The 22,464-nt window shown below is 38.6% G+C and overlaps 1 protein-coding gene across 12 annotated transcripts in view; it reads left to right on the top strand.

The window, feature by feature from the left end:
- The window catches only part of LOC105232423 (protein piccolo), a 75,794-nt gene extending 56,146 nt beyond the window's left edge, over positions 1–19,648 (top strand). For 6 of the 12 annotated variants that reach the window (XM_049458982.1, XM_049458977.1, XM_049458971.1 and 3 more), the window contains exons 3-12: positions 781–1,535; positions 2,056–2,729; positions 6,104–6,628; positions 6,696–6,789; positions 6,848–7,127; positions 7,759–7,833; positions 9,122–9,390; positions 10,052–10,102; positions 10,221–10,346; positions 13,894–19,648. In XM_049458982.1, the coding sequence (XP_049314939.1) occupies positions 781–1,535; positions 2,056–2,729; positions 6,104–6,628; positions 6,696–6,789; positions 6,848–7,127; positions 7,759–7,833; positions 9,122–9,390; positions 10,052–10,102; positions 10,221–10,346; positions 13,894–19,469 (8,425 nt within the window). In that variant the 3' untranslated portion in view covers positions 19,470–19,648. Of the gene's footprint in view, positions 1–780; positions 1,536–2,055; positions 2,730–6,103; positions 6,629–6,695; positions 6,790–6,847; positions 7,128–7,379; positions 7,452–7,758; positions 7,834–9,100; positions 9,391–10,051; positions 10,103–10,220; positions 10,347–13,893 lie in introns of all 12 variants that reach the window. The other 6 variants (XM_049458962.1, XM_049458947.1, XM_049458930.1 and 3 more) reach the window with 6 other exon arrangements.
- Positions 19,649–22,464: the final 2,816 nt, after the last annotated feature.

The raw sequence follows: 22,464 nt of genomic DNA, 5'->3' as shown, positions 1-22,464 counted from the left end.
ACTTAAAAAAAAATTCAAATCATTGCAATCCTTTAAAATCAATCCAACACGCTTTTGAAACCGCAAACATATGGCATTAGTTTTCATGTCAAACCTGTCAAATAGCCATAACTTTTAGATGCATGTCGTCTGGTTAAAATGCGTCAGAACATGATAGTATAAAGTCGCACAAATCGTCGAATTTTTGGCTGTACTCTACATAAGTAATAGGTGACTATATGTTTTGACAACAACAACATAATACATCCAAACTTTGCAGTTTTCTAAAAGAAAAAAACAGTAAAACAAAGAATTAAAAAAAAAGTCAACAAAAATAAAAGAAATGACCAACGCATCGGCAACGCACGTGTTTGTGCTTTTTAGCCGAGCTTGCTGATTTATCTGAGAAAAATTCATTTCAGCAAAAGCGTCAAAAAAATAGTTGGCACAAACAAAATTGACAGTTCACGCGTCAGCTCGGAGTCTGCGTAGTATAAAAAAATACTTAGCGTGTGCACAGTTTTTCGAAACTTTTATGACGTCAACGAACGTAATGAGTGGAACTCATATTTACATAAATATTTTTTAGGGATTAAAAAGCTATGATTTATATTTGGTTTGCGGATAATAATTAATCATAGCGGCATTCTAGGACATTTATTTATGTTAAAATAGTTTGTATTTATTTATTTTGAAATATTATATGCAAGATATTTTCTAAATAAAAATATAACCACTTTTCTAACTACTTTTCTAACCACTTCTCTAACCACAAATTCTTTCTTTTCATTTGCTTCACAGGTATGGCGGCTCCGCTCAACGGGGCTACGAAGCGCCCGCCTGCGTACAGAATGCAATGGTGACAAAAGACAAGAAGCCATTCACCTACACACCGGGCGGCATTGATCTCTCACAAATCAAATCGGAGCGCATGGCGAAACGTTTGGCGCGCAACGCACAAGCCGAAGGCGCCACAGGCGCCTCACAACAAAACAGACCGACACAGCCGCAATCGCCGGGCAGTAGCGGCAATGCTGCGTCGCAAATTGGCGCCGCCGGGATGGGTATGCCGTTCCAGGTGTTGCCGCCGCCGCCACCACCAGCGCCAACCGGAGTAGCGGGTAAGAAATTGAATGGCACATCGGCACCGCCACCACCACCACCACCTAGCTCCTCCAATACATTAGCACCACCACAGAATGGCGGCGGGCCGGGTAGTGCGCCCGGGTCGCCCAACGCGCAACGCAAGTCGCCCACACCGCAACGTTTCGAACCGCCACCATTGGGTTTCCGACCGGAAATCAAAATACCGCCAAATCCAATGGCGGCATTGCGCAAAGTACCACCGCCGGTGGAGAAGAATACCTTCTGGAAGGATGAGTATGTGCGCGATCGCTCCAAGAGTCCCATGGTGGGTGAAAATGATCGTGCTAGTTCACCGAATACCGCTGCTAATGGTCATGCCGTTAGCGCCGGTGGCGGTGAGCCAGCTACGGTCAGTCTTAACAACAATGTGAACAACAACAATAACAACGATGTCAACGAACATGTCGATGGTGAGAAATGCGCGTAGAAAATTATGATATATATTTAACGGTTCATCACTTCATCCACACATCAAGAACGCTTTGTATGGGTTTAACCTTGGTCCTATTTTGGTGGTTTTTGCATCGACTAAAAGTTATTTCTCATTACACAACTACTCAGTATGTAGAGGCCAAAGGGTATATGGAAGACCTAATTGACCTCGAAGCCAAAACACGCCCGACACATGCTAATATATATTTGAATAATTTTGCTTTGGGTTTTGTGGGTCTCCTTATATATGATATTGGTATACACACGGATTCCACTTTTTGGAACAGTTTATGAAGTTTACTACTAACTAATATGATATTTCAGCAAACCAGTTGGGTCTACTAACTCTTTAAATGGTGCTGGCGCCGCTAACTCTCACAAGTCACACGCTAATCCTTTACCAAACCGAATTCTAATGGTTCCGAAAACTAACCTCAAAATACTGCATATTTTTGTGAAACGATTTTATCTAATATATATTTCTCAATCATACAACAGGTTACAAGAAACCAACAACGACTACCCAGCAACCTGAACTTAACTATAACAGCAACAACTCCACTCAACAACAATACACACCGCCTCAGCCCACGTACTCACCATCCTATCAGCCTTTGCAGCAGCAGCAACAACAGACTCAATATAATAACATCACACCACCCTTGCCGGCTTCATCACCATCACAACAACAACCACAGCAGCAACAACAATCGCCACGCCCTGAGTTCCGTAGCGTTGCACCGCCACAATCGCCAAGTGTCCATGTCTATACGCGTCAAACGGACAGTCCACGTGCTGAAAGTGGCACACCGCCACAACGCGCCACCGACAGTCCTTTCCGATATGGCGGTCCACAACCACAGCAACAGCAGCAGCAGCCACCGCAACAACAACGCGCTCCACCAGCTATTTCACCGCTAGCACAACAGCAACCAACAAAGCTGTATACTTCATCACCGACCGGCGCTGGAACCCCAGCACAGCCAACAACAGCCAACAATTCTCCCAACTCACAGCCAACGGCACAAACTGTGCCCTGGCGCACTCAACGTACTCCGACGCAACAACAACAACCACAGTCGCAGCCACAAACGACTGCGATATATAACAATGTCTCGCCACAACAACAACAGCAAACTCAGCCAACTTCGGCCTATCAGGGTCCCAAGCCGGTAAGTGATATACAAGTAGTACAAGTGAAACATAAAATTACGCTCCAAAATTTGTTGGGACCTTTTCACGTTAAGTTTACAACAAAATGTGCGATAGATGAATATATGCTTCTAGATTTATTTCTCGTCTAGATCTGCACACGGCATCATATCTAATTCGCTTTTGCAAGATAAATTGAACAAGATTTCGTAGAACGGGTTTTTAGACCTATGAAAATGGTACAACATAGAAAATGAGAGATAAAAAAGATCTGTGCTTATTTTAGAACTATATGCATACGTCTATATGATATAAGATCCATTTCGAGACATCCTACTTTTTCAAAGAAAAAGCACAGAAACTTCTAATTTAATGGGGAATATGTATTATCACTCAAGAAGAATGTTCTTGGCATTTGGTTTTTGAAGACTATCTTTTTCAAATGTTGGACGCGGCAACGTTTCAGATGGTTCATCCGTTGAGTCCAATTTTCGATGACTCGATCGAGCATTTCGACTGGTAACTTGCGAATGACATGCGTGATGTTTTGCTCGAAGACTTGAATCGAAGTGGGATTGTCCGCATAGACTTTAGACTTTACAAATCCCCATATGAAAAAGTCTAATGTTGAGATATTACACGATCTTGTGGGCCAATCGACCGGATCAGCGAAGGGTTCTCTCAATATATACATTGATTGATGCCATGTGTAGGAAGTAGCGCCGTCTTATTGAAACTAAATGTCGCCGAGATCACGAACTTCAATTTCAGGCGGCTAAAAGTCGTTTATCATCGTTGAGTTAGAAATGGAGCTCATAGCTGAACAAAATTTGGCTCAAAAACAATGGATGTTCTTGGAACTTTTCAAGAGCTCATAGAGCAAAGCGAACTTCCAGTTTAAGATCTCGATGTTAAATGCGCCAATTCGTTCGACGTTAGTCCGAGTTGCTCCGTTGCGCGGAAACCACTCTCTACAGTCTTCATCAAATTGAAGCGAGCGATTGCCAAAATACGCCTATATATTCGCCACTAGATACGAGGCAATAATTTATAATATGACAAGACTCGGCACATGTTGTAAGACCAGTTAAAAATCGTTTGGAAAACAGCAGCTGGGAAGTTTTGCCTCAACCGGCTTATAGTCCAGACCTGTCCTCTTCTGAATACTATCTGTTACAGTCGATGCATAACGTCCTCACTGGAATACCAGCCACATCAGAACAGGGTGTCAAAAATTGGTTTGCTACCAAGCCCTCTAAGTTAGTTTGGGATGGAGTCCACAGCTTGTCAGAAAATTGTCAAAATGCTATAGCTCCATTTGGACACTTATATCTAATACTATTCCATATGTTTTCTCTTAAATAAAATTTAAAAAAATACATGAGCATAGTTCTAAACCTAATAACATAGTATGAAATTACATACAGCGGCACATTCATGAATATTTTTGCGTCTGTAAGTGCAAAGCTTGCGGAAGCGTCTATTTTTATCAATGGCGCGCTGTTTTTATTTGTACTCTGTGTGCATGTTCATTAATATAGAATCTAATTAAAGAAGATTTCTTCGCAGATATTTTTATGATTTTGTTTTGTTTTGTTTTTTCACATAAATGTACAGCTACACAGCTGCTGTAAATTCATTTGACAATAATTTCATTATGCCATCATATTTTTGGATGCTTATTAACAGTTTTTAATTAAAGCTCATGAACAGTTTGGTGTAGTTGTCACCAATTATTGCCGGAATTGATGTGATTGTTTTATGACAATTGGCATTTGAATCAAGTAAAGACTTTCGTACGTGCTTATTTTTAAAAATTTGGAATCATTGATTTCTGCATTGTGTTCGTTGGCTCATGAAAGAAATATTTACAATGTCAATGTCGTTGATACTACATATACATAGTATCACTTCCAGTTAAATTGAGTCATACAACCTTCACTTTCTTTGGGTGTAAGCTCACGTAGTTTGATAAGCGCTAAGTGCGGCGGTTCCTTAGTAAAATTTATGTATTTTGAGCTTGCAGAGGATCTTCGTGCAGTTTTCTTAACTTTTTAGGTCCAGATCTCGGCTGGTGACGTCTTTCAATAGAATGTATTTCCTAAAGTTCAGAGCTCTAGTTCATAGCAGATAATGTTCCACAGCCGAATGTGTTGTTGTGATCGAAAAGCTTTTGATAAAGGTGTCCGAAGCTTTGCAGTTCCGAAAGCTTTTCATAGAAATATTTTCAAACTTGGTTCATTAATTTTAGGTTGGAGATTAATTATTGAAGGAAATTTGTTTTTGCTGAACATTGCAGCAAGCCATCATCAATAGTAAAACTTTCAAAAATTGGCTGAGACCTGTTTTATATTTCGTCTTTTTCGTCGAAAAGCTTTTATCGAAAGTTTTTGAAGCTTTATAATTCCAAAAGCTTTTTTGAGATCGAAAAGCTTTTAAAAAATATGTTTAAAGCTTTGTAATTTCGAAAGCTCTTCATAGAAAAAATTTCAAAACTTTGTTGATTCAAGATGTTGAAGGAAAACTCAATCTATAAAGTATTATAAAGTATTAGGGTATCATTTTAGTAAAGCTTTCAAACATTAGCATAGATCTTTTTTTTCTCTTAAAGTCTGCTGTGCCCAGAAAGTTTCTAAGAAGAGAGTTTGAAGTTTAGTAGATCGGAAAGCTTTACACAGAAAATTTTTCAAACTTTGATATGTTAGTTTTAGGTTAGACTTCATATACTGAAGAAAAAATTTGAGTTAAATAAGTTTGTAGCGAGTCACACTTTAGTAAAGCTTTCCAAAATTAGGATAGATCTGTTATTTATTTTTTCTTAAAATCTGCAGAAATCGAAAATTATTTAAAAAAAATTGTGTGAAGCTGTGTGGTACCAGCAGGGCATCATTATTAGTAAAAGTTTCAAAAACGGGCATAGACCAGTTTTGTCTATTCTCTTAATTTCTGATGAGATCGGAAAGCTTTTAAGAAGAGCGTTCGAAATTTTATAGATCGGCGAGCTTTTTATAGAAAAATTTGCAGATTAATTTTTGGTTAGAAATCAATTATTGAAGAAAAAATTTCGGGAAGTTGAAAAAGTATTTTCGTATTTCTTATCAGCTGATTATAATTCTAACAGGTCATCATCTCAAGTAATGCATTCAAAAATTAGAACAGAAATGTTTTGTCTTTTCTCCTAAAATCTTTCCCCGTTGAATTATCATCGCTATTTTGCCCAGTTCTGAACATTTCCTGATATAGTCTTCCGACCAGAAACATTTTGTCGTCAATAGCTGGACAGAAACAGGGGTTTGGGTCTTTTTAGCAATTATTCCCGACATTTTTATACCTAACGGTATATTTTCCACTACTATTTCATATAATTCACTTCTATACTCCGAATTTATTACAGTCCAACGTCGGCTCGCTCTATATTGCACCCCTGGCAGCACCTACTGAGCCGCAGGCACCCAATGTTGTGCGTCAATTTCAGCAACAACAACAGCAACAGCAAGCACGCGAATCTCCAATTCGTCAAATACCACAACAACAACAACAACAGCAAACACCACAGCAACAACAAGCACAGCCTTTACGCTCCACTGTGCCTTGGCTGAGCACAAAACCGAAGGCAAACGATCAGCCAGAATGGGCGCGTCCCGAGGAAAATGGCAATGTGGTGCCTTCGTCGCTGAATCGCATTAAGTCGCCGCCGCCACCACAGTCACAACAACAACAGCAGCAAGTCTACCATCAACAACAACAACAACAACCCCAACCTCAGCTCTACGGCTATCAACCGGAGCAGGGTAACGGTTTTGCTGCAGCAGCACCAACGAATTTCGGTAGCCATGGCATTGGCAGCACCGGTTTACGCTTGCAAATCAATGCCAACCCGATTGTCAATAATACGGCAACTCAACAAACTGGTCCAAGGGTGAGTGACTTACGATATTTTTTTGTAAATATGTAGTTTTGCAATAAAGTTTTATTCTCTATCACAGGAACGCATCATACCCATCCAGTTGGAGCAGACACCGACGAATACTACATCACAGCAACCGAACTTCAATGTCAGCTATGGTGGCATCACCACTGGTAAGTAACCTCTACTAACATGTAATATCGCTTTATGCACTCGCAATCTCTCGCACAGCACCGAGCAGCTATGTGGTGCGTTCGCCCAATCAATTCGTTGATCAAGGTTACAACAATTTCCCACCCTCAGCTGGCACCAATCAACAGCCATCAGCTCAGCGTGTGATGTCACCAACACAGCAACTGAATGCTCCACGCATTGTGCAACAACAACAGCAATATACGAATAACAACAATGGTGCTGGCGCTGGCGCTAATCGCTCACGCATCATACCCATCGCTATGGAGAGTGAGGGCACACGTGGCCCCATTTCACCATCACCAATCGTTTTGCAAAAGTAAGTGTGTAAGCTGTTGTGTGAAAGCTTTGGCGAAAAAGCTCGCATTTTAAAGTTCGTTATTTGACGATTCGATCGGCTCAGTTTTCTCATTGTTTCGATGGCACGCATTTCCATATATTCTTTCATTCGAGTTTTTTTTAGTAAACCAAACATATTTTAGAAAGCTTTCACTAACTTTACGCTTTTTTTATTAACATTTTTATTCTTTGTTTTGGTATTTTTTTGTTGCCTCTGCTAATGATGATCAAGTGAAAACTACAATCTGGTAGTTTACGATTGTCCACTTGAGGCGGAAATACGGTACAGAATGAATCGTCTCAGGTAGCGTGTGAGATGTAAACAAATTGTATGTTTGTATCTTGTGTCATATGTCACATGTCAGTGTTGTTACAGTTTGTGTGTTTCGCATGACAAAATGTGAACAAATACTTGTTTTGACAGTTGAAAAGTGTTAATTTCACAAAGTCATATCTAAAAATAAATAACCTCAAAACCATATTTTAATTCACTGATTTATGATTAATTTCAGACGCATAGCTCTTTTCAAAGTTTCTTTCTAAAATGGGTTCTTAAAATTAATATTTGAAATTTCCATAAATTTTTGACAAAAAATGTATTTGAATTGCAGGATTATAATACCAATACCCCTCTTCAGAAGTTCAATTCAGCCAACAATTACATTTCCTCCCAGTCCTGAGAACTTGTAAATTTCATTACTGTTCGATTATTAATATTTTATAACTCTTTACTAATCGGTATACATGCGATCCAAATTTAATTATTTTCATGATGAAAGAAAGATTGCAAAACGCTCACTCTAATTGTTCGAGAAAGCTAATAAGCCCACAAAACTTTTCTAAAAGTTCATGAAAGCCAAAAAGCCTATAAAGCTTTCGAAAAATTTTGTTGTTCTTTAAGAAATTGGCAGCATGATATTTTGTGTTGCAAAAAAATTTGAGGCCTTTCAATAATTTTTAATTTTTAAAAATTCTTAAGTCGCTAAAGTATATAAAAACGCCGCCAGGGCTACACAAAATATTACAAATCACTTAAATTATAAGAAAACGCTTCGAAAGCTTTTTAAAAGCCCAGTTGAGCTTATGAGCTTTTGAGTGTTAGGTTCTATATTTTGGTTTTAGAGCACACAAAATATCAGAAATCACTTAAATTATAATTAAACCCTTCGAAAGCTATTTGAAAGCTCAATTAAGTTTATCAGTTTTTGACTATTAGGTTTTACGTTTTGTTCTCAAAACTCACAAAATACCAGAATTCATTTAAATTATAAGTAAAGCCTTCGAAAGCTCAATTAAGCTCATCAGCTTTTGAGTGTTAAGTTTTGTTTGTAGAGGACAAAGTATCAAAAAATAACTAAATTATAAGTAAACACTTCGAAATCTTTTTGAACTATTTGAAAGCTCACTTACATAAGCGCATCAGTTTTTGAGTATGAGATTTTAGTTTTGTTTTTAAAAAACAAAATTTGAGAAATAACTTAAGTTATAAGGAGACCTTTCGAAAGCTTTATGAAAGCTCAGTTAAGCTGATCAGCTTTTGAGTATTAAGTTTTATGTTTTTCGTTTAAAATTCACAAATTATCAGAGAACATTAAAATTATAAGTAAAGCTTTTTGAAAGCTCCGTAAAGGTTACAAGCTTTTGAGTATTAAGTTTTATATTTTGTTTAGAAAGGTCAATATTCCTAAACGTGCAATAAGAGTATAAGAATTGCTCCCAATAAGTAAAAAAGTTGAGTAGCACCAACCAATATTAAGAGTATAAGAAACTTGTCGAAACCTATACAGAGCACTTATAATTATTGAAAGCACTGTTAACTTAGACACACACCACACGAATCTCTGTCACCTAATCGCAGCACCGCTTGTGTTCGACAAGTCTGTATTTTTTCACTATTACTAATCAAGAGAATATGCGCTACTAATTGACATCATCACTAAAACATCTAACCAGCAACTCGCCCACTTCTTCTAGCGATCCACGCTCGTCACCCATACAATCGAAATCCTTTAGAATTTTGCAAAAAATCACTGACACTATTGACGACGGTAGCGGCGATGATAGGAAAGCGGAAAGCCATGTCGACGTAGAGCCACAATTACAACGACCTCAATACGCGAGACAAATGAGCGCCCAACAGGCGCGTCCACAACCGAATGTAGAGCAAATGAGACGCATGCAAATCGCCGCCGAACCACAGCAGCAGCAGCAACAGTCACAAGCGCCACAGGCATGGAATCAAGGTGGGTTACAACCCTGCAAAAGCTTAAAAAACGACAGGGCACACAGATACCGGTAAAGATGGTGTTGAGAAGTAAATGTAAAAAAAAAGAAAAAGTGGAAGTTAAAGGTGAAAGCTATTGTGAATTGAGTTCTATGAAAGCTCAACATAGAAAAGTTGTAAAAGTTTGGGGGCACCATCACCACAATAACTTTGTAAATAGTATAATAATTAAATAACTAAATGGGGAGTCTTAACAGGAAGGTAAAACAAGTTTAATTGGCTTTTAATATACCTAAAACTCATTTGTTTGCAGCAAAGCTTTTTAAGGCGCTGTTGTTCAAAAAGCTTGCGGTTCACTGAGTTAGCTACTCTTTTACTACTGAAATATGAAAATGAGAAAAAAATTTAAATTTGAGTACACTTGTTACCTCCTTACTTAAGCTTCCTTTGATTTAAGCTTCATAAAACGATTAATGGTTTTTGGTGAATGGAAATTTGTAGCTTTTTTTTGTATAAAAAGCACATTAATATTCTTAACACGCACACCACAACTACCCAAAACACATTTACACCACTGCACACATTTTTACACACACACATATTTCCTACAAAATTTTACTGCTCTATATTTCACTTTAAATTAATATATTTATATGCCTTTTCAATTTCTTTTCTTCTAGGTAATGCTTTAAAAAGCTCACAGCAGCACACCATTTATAACAATAACAACGGTGAGCTTTTTGGAAGCTTATTGGACTGTAGTGTTGTTGTAGTTTGTTGACGAAATGTGTTTTTGTCTATAACTTCCGATTCTGTGCATTTAAAAACCTAATAATTATATAATTTTAGACATGCCACAACCATATATCCACCCTAGTGAACAACAAGTACCCGAACCGAAAAAATATACCGGTAGCGCAATACCAAGTCGATCGTTTAAAATTTTGCAAGCGATGACAACACCAGAAAATGCTGGTAAGTGCTTTTACACCCTCATTGATCAATAAATTATGGATACTATGTTTATAATTTTGAGAAAAAATAACTGATTTAATTAACTAATTGATTCATTAAATGTTTGTGTCAAACGTAAATAACTTATGCTAACTAAAAGACGGTGAGATCAGAGGATGAGGTTCGGACAGAATGATGGGCATAAAATGGGGGAAAAGCTTAAAACTTTAGACATACATATGCTGCAAAATATGAACTGCGAGAATTTTCTTATCTTTTAAGATAATAGGAGCCTAGATCTAACCGAAACTCTAAAACCCGAACTCTCAAGGAAGTCTACACTTTTCGAGTTTTGGTTAGGTCTGTACATACTTAAACAGGATTTATCGGTATAAAGGTAAAACCAGATAAGGCAACTTCAAAATAACCATAGCGATTTCGTAATAGAGTTACAAACTCTGAATTAGTCCTTAAAAATTTTCTAAACATTATGAAATCTGATATTGACGTATCTCTTTAAGTCTCGTAATATTGTGTTTCGTACTTTGGGATCGTGTACAGAGGTCTTTAGGTAGAATTTTTGAACGAAGATAATCAAAGTCCTTAAATTGATTGGAGCCTAAGCTTTTCGTAGATATTTTTGTATACTTAACAAGTCTCGAAAGGGGATTTATTAGACATTAAAGTTGTATATATTACTACTTTCTTAACCAAGCTGTACCCAAGCTTTAGAAATTCCTTCATATTGCGATTAGAGTGGCATTCATATTGAGATTGCTCGAATTATGGAACATTTTTTGTCATTAAATATCGGAATTTGTATTTCGGGATCTCGCAGCAAATTTTGGCTTACTACTTCTTGATACAATAAGCAATGAAAACTGGCCCCACACAAAACCATCTTTCGAACCAGTATTTTCCCACGGCGCAAAATCATTTGTGCTGGTCGAAAAGGACAAAACCCAACTGAAAATCTTCGAAAGAATTAAAAATCTTTGAAGTAATAAAAGATAGTGACGAAAGGAGTTTAAAGTGGAACCGTGAGATACATCAGCATATGTTAAAAAAGTGAAAATATTCTAAAATTCATCAAAGCAGCGACTAACATGGCTCGATCATGTAACGGACTGCAGAACAGTACGAAAATTGTAGAGGCCAGATATTCACTACTAAAGCAAGATAGATCGGCATACTCGAGGAAGACAAACAGAAGCTGGGCATATAAATTATAAAGCAAATTACCGAAATTTCTGGATGTTCAGGAGGCCTTAGCTCACAAAGATCTGTAGCGCCAAAAGATGATGATGATATCTGAGAAGGTCTTTCTCTTCTTTTGCTTCCTCCGGTGGGGGCACCGCATCGAGTACTTTTGTAGCCGCTGTCTCTTAATTCGCTGAACAATATCAATGTCGTCGTATTTCTCGTACAGCTCATCGTCCCATTGAATGCGGTACTCACCGTTGCCATTGCGCAAAGGTACATATGTATATATTCTGAACCTTTCTCTCGAAAACTCGTAACGTGGACTTATCAGTCATCCTGCATGCGTATACATCTTGCCTTCGTTCACTAACAGACCTGTTGCTTCGCTTCTTTATCTAGTCTGGAGAAAGAAGAACTAACGGCGAAGAAGAACTAATGCGACCAATGGTATCAATATTATCGGCGTACGCCGGCAGATGAACACTCTTATAAAAGATTGTACCTTGTCGAATTATTTTCTCCAGCAGCAGATTAAAGAAGTCGCATGATAGGGAGTCGAATTGTCTGAAACCTCGTTTGAGGTCCTTCGGAGAGGTCCTTCCCTATCCTGAAGGACCTTTTGGCATTGTTCAACATCAGGCTACTCTTCGTGCTGTCAAAAGCAGCTTTGAAATCGACGAAGAGGTGCTATGTGTTGATTCTCTTTTCACGGGCCTTTTCCAAGATTTGGAGCATTTTGAATATCTGGTAAATTGTTGATTTTCCAGATCTAACACCATATTGATAAAGTCCAACCAGTTTGTTGACGATGGGCTTTTCTTTTTCAAACAATACATTCGATAGAATCTTATGCGATACTGAGGAGGCATATCCCGCGGTAGTTCGCGCACCTTGGGCGCATCCCTTTTTGTAGATTGGGCAGAGTATATTTAAATTCCAATCGAGAGAAGCTGATCCATGTTCTTTATCAATTCTTCGCAGTCGTATTTGAATAGGTCGGCCGGTAATCCATCGGCCCCCGCCGCTTTGTTGTTCTTCAATGGGGTAATTACTATTCGAACTTCTTCATGGTCGGGCAATGAAACTTCTGCTCCATCTTCATCAATTGGGGATTGGGGATTTTTTTGTTTGTAAATGTGTGTCGCTTCCCTCTTCAACTCTTGGTATCTATCCCATCCCGCACGTGTTGTGGTATTATGAACATTTCGGAGTTATGAGCATTCATATTTATATAGCATTGAAAGATCTGTGAGTAGTGTAGATGTAGCGACAGGCAGAGTGCCTACAACTTGTTAGGTTAACCTGCCCTGACGACCTCATCTGCTGATACCGTTACACTCAACCAATCAAACATACACATATGAACATTAAAAACTTACAAAGCAAACATCCAAAAATAAACAATTTTCAAGAATACATACATATGAATTAAACAAAAAATATAATTCAAGAAAGACACACTAACAATTTTACATTAGACTATAAACTATTATTTATTTATTTTTATTATTATTATATATTATTGTTTAGAAACCTTTTATGAGTTGAAGAGAAATTTCACCTTTTTTTGCAATAAATTATTATTTAAATCCATATACAATATATAAATATTAATGTCACTAGATTTGACACCTTTGTTGTGCCTTAAAGTTATTACTAAGAAATGAACCGCTTATCTTTCGAACGTTTGTGATTTAATTAATTCTTTTGTAATTTATATTTATGCATTACACTTTTATATATTTATTTTTACCGCAAAAAAATCTAAAACTAATCCATTTGGGTTGTATAATTTAAAAATTTTTATATAATACATTTATTATTAATTTTTAATAATAATATTAAAAACATAACCAAACTTTAAATATAAATAATGTTTTCAAACTAATTTGTATAAAAACAACATTACAATTGCAGTAATTAATGGCATGATTAAAAATAAAAACTTAGAAAAAATATTATTAGAAGAAGAAAAACCATCAATTTCTCATAAAAAGCAGAATATCCCCAACATTTGTTATACCCCTAAATGGTTTATTTTTTGGATTTTTTTCGTGTATGAGTTAGAAACCGAATTACCAAATTTTCATTACATTTTCATGTCACACAATCATTCGCACATTCAACGCACACGTTAACTACATTCGTTTGTTTGTATGTAGCATAATATTGGTTAATTATTTTTAGTATTAAAAATTGAAAAAAATATTCAAAATCGTTACATTCTTACACATTTATTTAGCATTCATTATGTTAATTATACTCTTTCTTTATTTCTTCTTTCTATTCCTTTCCATTCGCTTGACTTAAATTTTCTCCCCAAAAATTCAAAAAACAAAAAAAAAAATAACCGAAAATATTTTAGCCGAGTTGGCAGCTACAGATCGTGTTGAATTGAACGAAACCCCTTTGAAAGCCAAAGAAAATCAAAGCAAAAATATTTTGAATAAAAATTGTACTGAAAATGTGAATGAATATAATGAAGGCACATCCGAAATTACACATACCCATAGCACAACACATGCACCATCCACCACCTCATCCTCATCCTCTATATCATCGCTCAGCTCCGACTCTTGCACCTATCCCATACCCAAACATCCCTACCCCGCCTATGGCTATGCATATCCTTATCCCTGGTATCCGCCGCCAATGCCACCGACTAACGGTGAGGCATATCCGGCATGGCCGTACCCATACAATATGCCCCCACCACCACCACCACCTTCAACACAGGCACAGCCTAACGAACAAAGCGGCGATGCCGCGTCGCACACTCCATATGCGCCACACTATCCCTACTATTATCCTTACTATCCCCCACCGCCGCCACCAGCACATAACCCTTATGCTTATATGCAACCGCCCCGCGCTCAAACCCCGAATGAATTTGATTCGCAAAATGCTTATCACGATGTAAATGCAAGCACCGCATATCCCGCTTATGTGCCGCCATATCCATACCCCTACCCGGTAGCGCCTAGCTACAGTCAGAGCACGACGTCGAGTCGCGCCAGCAGTGTATTGCCCGACATTATTGTTACGCCCAGTACGGATGATATGCCCTCACAGGTTATACTGCAACATCACATAAAAATCGAGAAAAGTGAACCGCCGAAGCGCAATGATGCTGTTGTGATCGAAGAGGTCCCTACGAGTGATAGTGAAATGAGGCCGCCAGAGTTTAGGCGCGAACAACGTGAGGGTTCCGTTATTGATATGTTGTCCCAACGTTTGGCGAATATGTCCAAAGTTGTCGAACACAATTTAAATATGAGCAAAGATGTCGAGAAGAACTATGCCGGCGAGCGTGATAAGGAATTCGGCGAAAAATCACCGACAGATAACGCATCGCCAGTGCCGGTAGGTATTGTGACCTTAGCTTCGGAGACCGAAGTGAGTACGGACTCAGATAGCAGCAGTGATGAGGACTCGGATGCGACACCCAAATGTGTCGAAACGAATGGCTTGCAGGCAATTAAATCAGTCACAAATATACAAATCTACAAGAATTGTAATATAAACATAAACGAAGTCGATGATGAAGACGATGTGACAACGGCTGACGGCGAGAGCGATATCTTCGATGAGGAAGACAATGAAGAAGATGTCGCTGAGCAACTTGAGTTGGATGAATATATTGAAGAAAACGATGATATGGACTACGATAACCTGAGTGTCATCTACGAAGAGGAGAGTGAAATGGAACATAGCAGCGATAAGCCGAATACAATCATACAACGTGATGGCTCAAATGCCAGTGATGCTACAACAGTTGAACGTGACGACGCTGTGGAGCAGCAAATTGAGGAGAATGACAACAATGATGACGCAGAGGATGACTCCACTTCGGTTACCGTACGTCTACCATTAAAGTTCTCATTCAACGATGAGAATGTAGCCACTGTGGAGGTTGGCAAATCCCAAATTGAAGAAAGGCGTCACAGCACGTCTTCGGAAGGTAAGCGCAGCACTGCATTTGTCATTGCGGAACCGCAACATGATTCCGACAATGAGGAAGGAGCAGCTTATGAGTACGATGATGATTGTGAAGTAAGTGTAACGATAAGCTTGAGTGGATCTTCACGCTCGAGTTCAATGGAACGCAAGCCCGACGGACGTCGCGTCTCAGCAGCATATCCAATTGAAGAGCTGCCAACACCAGAGCCGCCCAGCCCAGCATCGAGTAACGAAAACGTTTCGGTGTCATTCTCATTAAATGCCCGCAACAAGTTTATGGGTCAAACTATCAGGGATGATGTGACCAATAATATAGCTATGTTCAACAGTGTGACGCAAAAAGAGACCATACAGGAACAAGTAAAAAAAGAAATAAAGAAACCAGATATAGGTACGAGACAAATGAAAGAAGAGCCCGTGGCGAAAGAATCAGTTACGCCAGTAATACCGTCCGACGATTTGGACTTCTTTGCTACACTGCGTGCTACTAAACTGCAAGCGCAGAAAATGATGGAGACATCAGCGAACTATTGGGGCAAGTTAAAGGCGAAAGAGGAACCCAAAAAGGAAGAAGTAAAGGAGGAAGTTGCCGCAGCAACTACAACTGAGCCCGAACCAGAGGTGGATGATATTTGGGCTGATAGAAACGAGGATTTACCGAAGCCGGTGCCGAAATTGAAATTAGCCGATGCTAAAGACGATTTCTGGTCCACATTTGCAGCGGCAACACGAAAAACACACGAGGAAACGCAAACGGAAGATGTTGTTGTAGAAAAAATGTCGGTAAACACATTTATCAAGAATGATGAAGCCACCGCTCAGGTCCAAGCTGGCCGTAAGGTCACATTTGGAGACACGGTGGATATTAAAGACAAGGTCGAAACTGTAGACGAGTCGGAAGAAGTCGACTTTTGGGCAGAGATCGAAAAATCCAAGGAAACTAAGACAACTGAAAAGAAAACCGAATTCAAGACCTCTACTGCGTACGAGCGTAAAGAAATAAGTGAGATTATGCATAGATCAAACACTATGAAGTCATCTACAAAGGTTCTACCAACAGCGCTACAAGCAGATTTGTATACACCGCCTCCATCAGAACAGGTGGCAGAAGAGTCAAGTGAGAGTGAGGAAGAAGATTCAGACGCAGATGAAGAAGAGGTTCAGTATGAAAAGGTGAATGTTGGCAGAAAGCTGTCTGAACCAAAAGCACCAGTGGAGGAGAAAGAAGATGAGGAAGACTTCTGGGCGTCTGTGGAAAAAGCTAAAGCCGCAATTGGTACAACAAAACAATATACAACTCTCGACAAAGTTGAAGCTCCATCAGCAAAACCGGTTGTTGAAGAGGTCGACTTCTGGGCTGACATTGAAAAGAACAAGAATATTAAAACTACAACGAAAAAGTCATCAAACCCCAACAGTGCAGAGGCGCCTTCAGCCCAAGCCGTTGTAGAGGAAGTCGACTTCTGGGCCGACATTGAAAAGAATAAGAACATTACAACTGCAAAGAATGAGTCATCAACCCATAATAATGTAAAGGCTATCCCAGCCCAAGAGGTTGTTGAGGCAGTCGACTTCTGGACCGACATGGAAAAGAATAAGGACAATAATAAGAATGTAACGAATGAGCTATCAACACATAATAATATAAAGTCTTCCCCAGTCCAAGAGGTTGTTGAGGAAGTAGACTTTTGGGCTGAAATTGAAAATAATAAGGATAATACATCTACAGCAAAACAGGTATCATATTCAACAACCAATAATGCGGTAGCTCCTTCAACACAAGCCGTTGTTGAAGAGACCAATTACTGGGCAAACATTGAAAACAATTCTCAAACAACGCAAGCCCCACAACATATCTATGACCCCACACTTTACCCCGAAGAACCACGTGAAGTTGATACCGATGAAGAGATCGATTTCTGGGCTGAAATTGAAGCTAAGAATCAAGACACAGATGACGTTAACTTCTATAAATCTGCGTCTTTCTGGGCTAATCGTGAACGCCATAATTCTGTCGATGAAACACCTTATTCGAAAGTGCTACCTAAACCATTCCCAGCCAACTTGCCCGACGAGCCAACTGTAAATGTGGGTCTATGGGCAGCTTTAGAAGCCGCGAAAGGTGTAGAGCCGGAATACATTGATCCAGTTGTGGAGGAAGAGAAGGTGCTAGCAGCACAATTCAATGAGATCCCAATGGAAGAAGAAACACCAGATAAAGCAGAAAATGTTGAAGATATTAATAAAAGCTCAAGTGACATTTGGGAAGTAGCTTCTCTACACGAACCTGTTGTGGCAAATGTTTGGGAGCCAACGGTAGAGACCAATGAGCTTAGCAAGCCATATCAAGATCTCGAACAATGGATACACAACAACGATATTAATGAAACTACCGAACCGGTGGCGGAGGAGCGCACTAAAATTGAACGCGTTGAAGAGCCAGATGAGGCAAATGTCAAACGCAATAATTACCGTAAAGCTATGGCCTTCTTCACTACGTCCATTGACGAGCAAAAGGAAGTGAATGCCGAGAAAAAAACACGTAAAGGCCGTTCGTCAAATAGAAACTCGCTCGTTGGGACAGAAAACGCGAATGTAATTGAAAAAGAAAGCATCGAAAATGCAGTCAACAACTACTACAAAGAAACCCTTGAACAGTCTACAGTAAGAGGCAAGAGTGTCGGGCCCGACAGTTTCTGTACTGAAAATAGCCTACAACAAACCATAAATCAGACCAGAGGTAAAAGTGTAGGTGCGGAAATAACATGTAATACACTGAACACAGAGGTACTTACCGAACCGAACGCCACCGAAGTGTATACGGAACGCAATAAAACACCTACAAACTTCGAGCAGACTTTACCCGAGGTTTATGTGGAGCCCATTGTAGAAAGAAAGCGTCTACCTAACGGTTTACCAGATTTGGGTCTTAAGAAAGAAGAGGTTAAGATTTCAGTACGCGATAGAATCTCTGCTTTCGAAACTGGTGCAGTCGAGTCGCCAACCACAGCAAAGAAAACTGACGATAGCAAAACACACTCACTCTCGGTGGAGAGCTGCACACCCAGAGGAACGCTGTCGCGTAACAGTTCACAACGTTCCGAGTCGGAAATTGAGGAAGATGACTCGGGTGTAACGGATATGAATAAACCACTTTCCGAAACTGACACCGAATCCGAAAGCTTCCCCGAGCTGCGTAAAATGAGCAGCTATCAACGCGCCGCCACACATTCCAGACTCTTCAAGCTACTGCAAGACGACAACGATCCACTCGAAGATGAAAAGCTGAGTAAAGAACTCGCAGACGAGTATCACTTCAAACCCAGCCGTCGCAAGATCGTGCACAATGTATCCATCACACGTCGACAGAATCCTAAAGCACTTGCCGATGCCGAAACCATGACACAACGACGCGAACGTCTCTCACTGCCACTACGTAAAAACACCAGCATCGATGCGGATAATCCTTCGACACCCAACAGTCCAGCCTCACCGATTATGGGACAACCGTCCAGTAACACTAGCGATAAACTAGTCAATGAATTGGTGCAGAGCCTGCTATTGAAACGCGATAGCAGCCATTTGCGTCAAATGCCCATGGAAAAGCTGCAGGCAGCTGCCAAACGTGTGCTTGAAGAGGAGCTGGACTCATTGGAGAATACATCGGTCGAGACGACACCGGCACTCACACCAAACGACATCAAAAACGACAAAAGCTATGCCGACTACTACGATACATGGTCGCACGCGAACGGCAGCGGCGTGGACGGCATGCCACCAAAAGCGTATCGCGCCATGCAAGATGTGCCGCGACGCAGCCCCTGGTCCGTGCGTTGTCCACGTGTGCTCAGTTCGAAAACGATAAATCGCGATTTGGCGCGTGTAACCGAGTCGCCGGAGATTTTCGCACGAAATAGCAAAAGTCCCGACTGTCTCTCGCAATCGCGCGAGGGCTCGGTGAGTCGTTGGCGCAAAGTTTAGCGGGCTCATTAGGGTGGCGGCACATACAAAGCGGGTGAACGGGTCGCCAAAACTGGGGGAAATCGTAAATGCTTAAGTAAAATAGCTGTTTAAAGTATAGTTGTAGGAAAATACAAATAACGGTGATGCAAATTAAAAATTTTAAATGAAAACTGTTGTGAAAGGCGGAAAGCGCTTCTGGTGCATGGCACCAAAGTAACTAAAAAAAATCAAAAATTATCAAAAAAAGTGTCTCATTGCGACAGCTGCGCTGTAGGCAAGGGACACTTAAATGCAAGAAAAAAATGTCATAAATTTACTAGTTTTCTTATTAGCTGGGTGGTAGCACCAACTCGCACAGTTCAACCAACCCAACACTGCCTTTTTGTACTCAGTTAATGGAAAAAGTTTAACCATTGCAAAGTTGGCGCATAGAGTGTGTTCAACTTTGAATTTATTGTAAATAAAAGTAATCTTAAATATTTTATAAAAACATAAAGTGATAGCCGCGTTAATCTTTTTTTTTAATAAAAAACACTTTTGTAAGCAAAATTTTGTATTTAGCCAGCCAGATTTTGCATTTTGCCGAATCATTCATGCTCTCACAATAACCCAACCAGCAGCACAGTCACATAAATCATACAAACAGAAATAGTTCACATTTCTGCCAAAACAAACGAAACAACAAAATAAAAAAATAAGCAAAATTAACAGTAAATAAAAAAAATTGTAAAATCCGCAACAATTCGAGGAAAAACAAAAAATATAAAACTTAACTAAAACACCAGCAATAATAAAGTCGTCAACAAAAAACAAAGAAAAATCGTTCATTCGTTCGTTCGTTACCTCAGTGCCTTCATACAAGCACACATGCATACACACCTGTATATATGGTGCAAAATCACGTACTACAAACATACTTCTATGTAAATATGTACAGAGCTTAAACGAGAGAATATCGTTAAATCGTCCAACCAATCAAGTCATGCAATCAAAAAGCACCTCAGTCAAGTGTAAAAATTGTAGGTCAATCGTAAACAGCCAAACACACACACATGCGTACGCACAAAGAAAAAGCGCGTAAACAGCAATTCGGCCGTCTTTTGTAAATTGCGAAACCAAAATTTATCATAAAACGTTCAAACAAAAATTTTCTTCATCAACGAACAAAGTATTTTGCCAAGCTCATTCAAAATCCTAAGGTATCTAAAAGAAAAAATACATTTTTTGAATTATTTTTTGTTCTCCAATTTTTGTTTTGCATAGATATTTACGCAAAGCTGGCTTTTTTTCCCTGTGCTAATCAACCAAAATGTTTTCGTGAGAAAATCCACAGCGTTTAATTTAGTCAATTAGCAATGTCGCCAACTTCGGTAGTCACTAAATTAAGGGGTTAGATCCACTTACAAGTCGGAAGCTGCGCGTGTTTTGTGATTTTTTATTTTTTTGAAGTGGCATTTTTTTGTAAATTTACAATCCTTAATTTAGTCAATTACCAATCCCACCTACTTAATAGTTTACTAAATTAAGTGGTTATGTCCATTTGCCGCTCAGAAAACCACGTTTTTTTGCGATTTTTTTTTAGAAGAAGCATTTTATTTACTAAATAAATAAAAAATATGTAAATTTACAGCAATTAATGTAATTTAATAATCGGCGAGTTATTTTCAGCTCTTAATTTAGTCAATTAGTAATGCCGTATATTTAATAATTCACTAAATTAAGTGGTTATGTCCACTTGCCGGTCAGAAGAAAATGTTTTTTTGCGATTTTTATTTTTTTTTTGAAGAAGCATTTTATTTACTACATAAATAAAAAATATGTAAATTTACAGCAATTAATGTAATTTAATAATCGGCGAGTTATTTTCAAAAATTTTGGATTTGCTTAATCCCCTCGTCAGTCTTCATGAAGACCTTCGAAAAACGGTGTCTGACAATGAAGACGATTTTTCTGTTGGAAATTATCACAAAACCTTAAGCTAAAAAAAATTATTATGAATACTATACAAATATTATACTATTTACTAGTTCAAATTTTAGTTTTTGTGAAAACATTTACACTCAACAGTGGCTAAAAATTATTCGAAGTTAGTTAAGAGTCTTATTTCTTCGATTAATACCTGAAAAATATATTTACGAAGGTCAGTCAAAAGTCAAAATTCTTCAATTCAATGTGAAAATTTCACGTCGATAGTTTCAGCCTTTTACCTCATCGACTCTGAAAACAGACTTTCTAGAAAAGCACATTTAAAATTTTGGAGGCCGATTACACTAAGATAAGAAATTCGTAGAAATACACTCATATCTCCGAAACTATTTGACTGACCAACAGCTTCATTTTCGGAGAGCATTCCTAAATATTAGATACATAAAAGTGGGTACAGAAAAAACGAATATTTTGTTTTAAGCTTAGTACTCTGAAAAATATGTTCTTGGACACCTTTAAGAAAATATTTCCAAGTATTTATGAGCTCACAATTGTAACGAGAAAGGGTCTTACAGTTTTCTATTTTTTTTTTTTGCTTATTACTTATCAGAAAAAATCATCTCTTGCTCCCAACTACTTGAAATATTATGTCGATTGATCCATAAACCCGTAACTCATGAAAAAAAATAATTTTAATTTTCAAAAAGAAATTGACTGTTCTAAAAAATTTTACAAGTGACTATAACTCCTTAAGCCTCTTCGCACAGGAGTTAATGTATCTATTAACCGACCTTTGCTCGATTATAGCGCTAATTTAGATCGATTTACCATACCAAATAAAAATCTTATTTTACTACTTTTTCTTCTTTACTGGCGTAGAAACCACTTACGCAGTTATAGCCGAGTGCTTATTTTACTACATTATTTCTTAATCGAATTAAAATTGAGATGAAACTGGAAGCAATCCTGCGGGTCGTTGTCCATACTGAAAACTTGGCTGTATTAAACTCTGACGGTTGTTGTCTAGGCTGGAAATTTGGTTGTGTGGAAACTGACAAATTCGGCATTATTATATATATAATATATT

The sequence above is a fragment of the Bactrocera dorsalis genome, chromosome 1 (genome assembly GCF_023373825.1).
Source record: "Bactrocera dorsalis isolate Fly_Bdor chromosome 1, ASM2337382v1, whole genome shotgun sequence".
NCBI lineage: Eukaryota > Metazoa > Arthropoda > Insecta > Diptera > Tephritidae > Bactrocera > Bactrocera dorsalis.
Note: the sequence above shows the minus strand (reverse complement) of the source record. Positions and strands in the feature narration are given on the sequence as shown.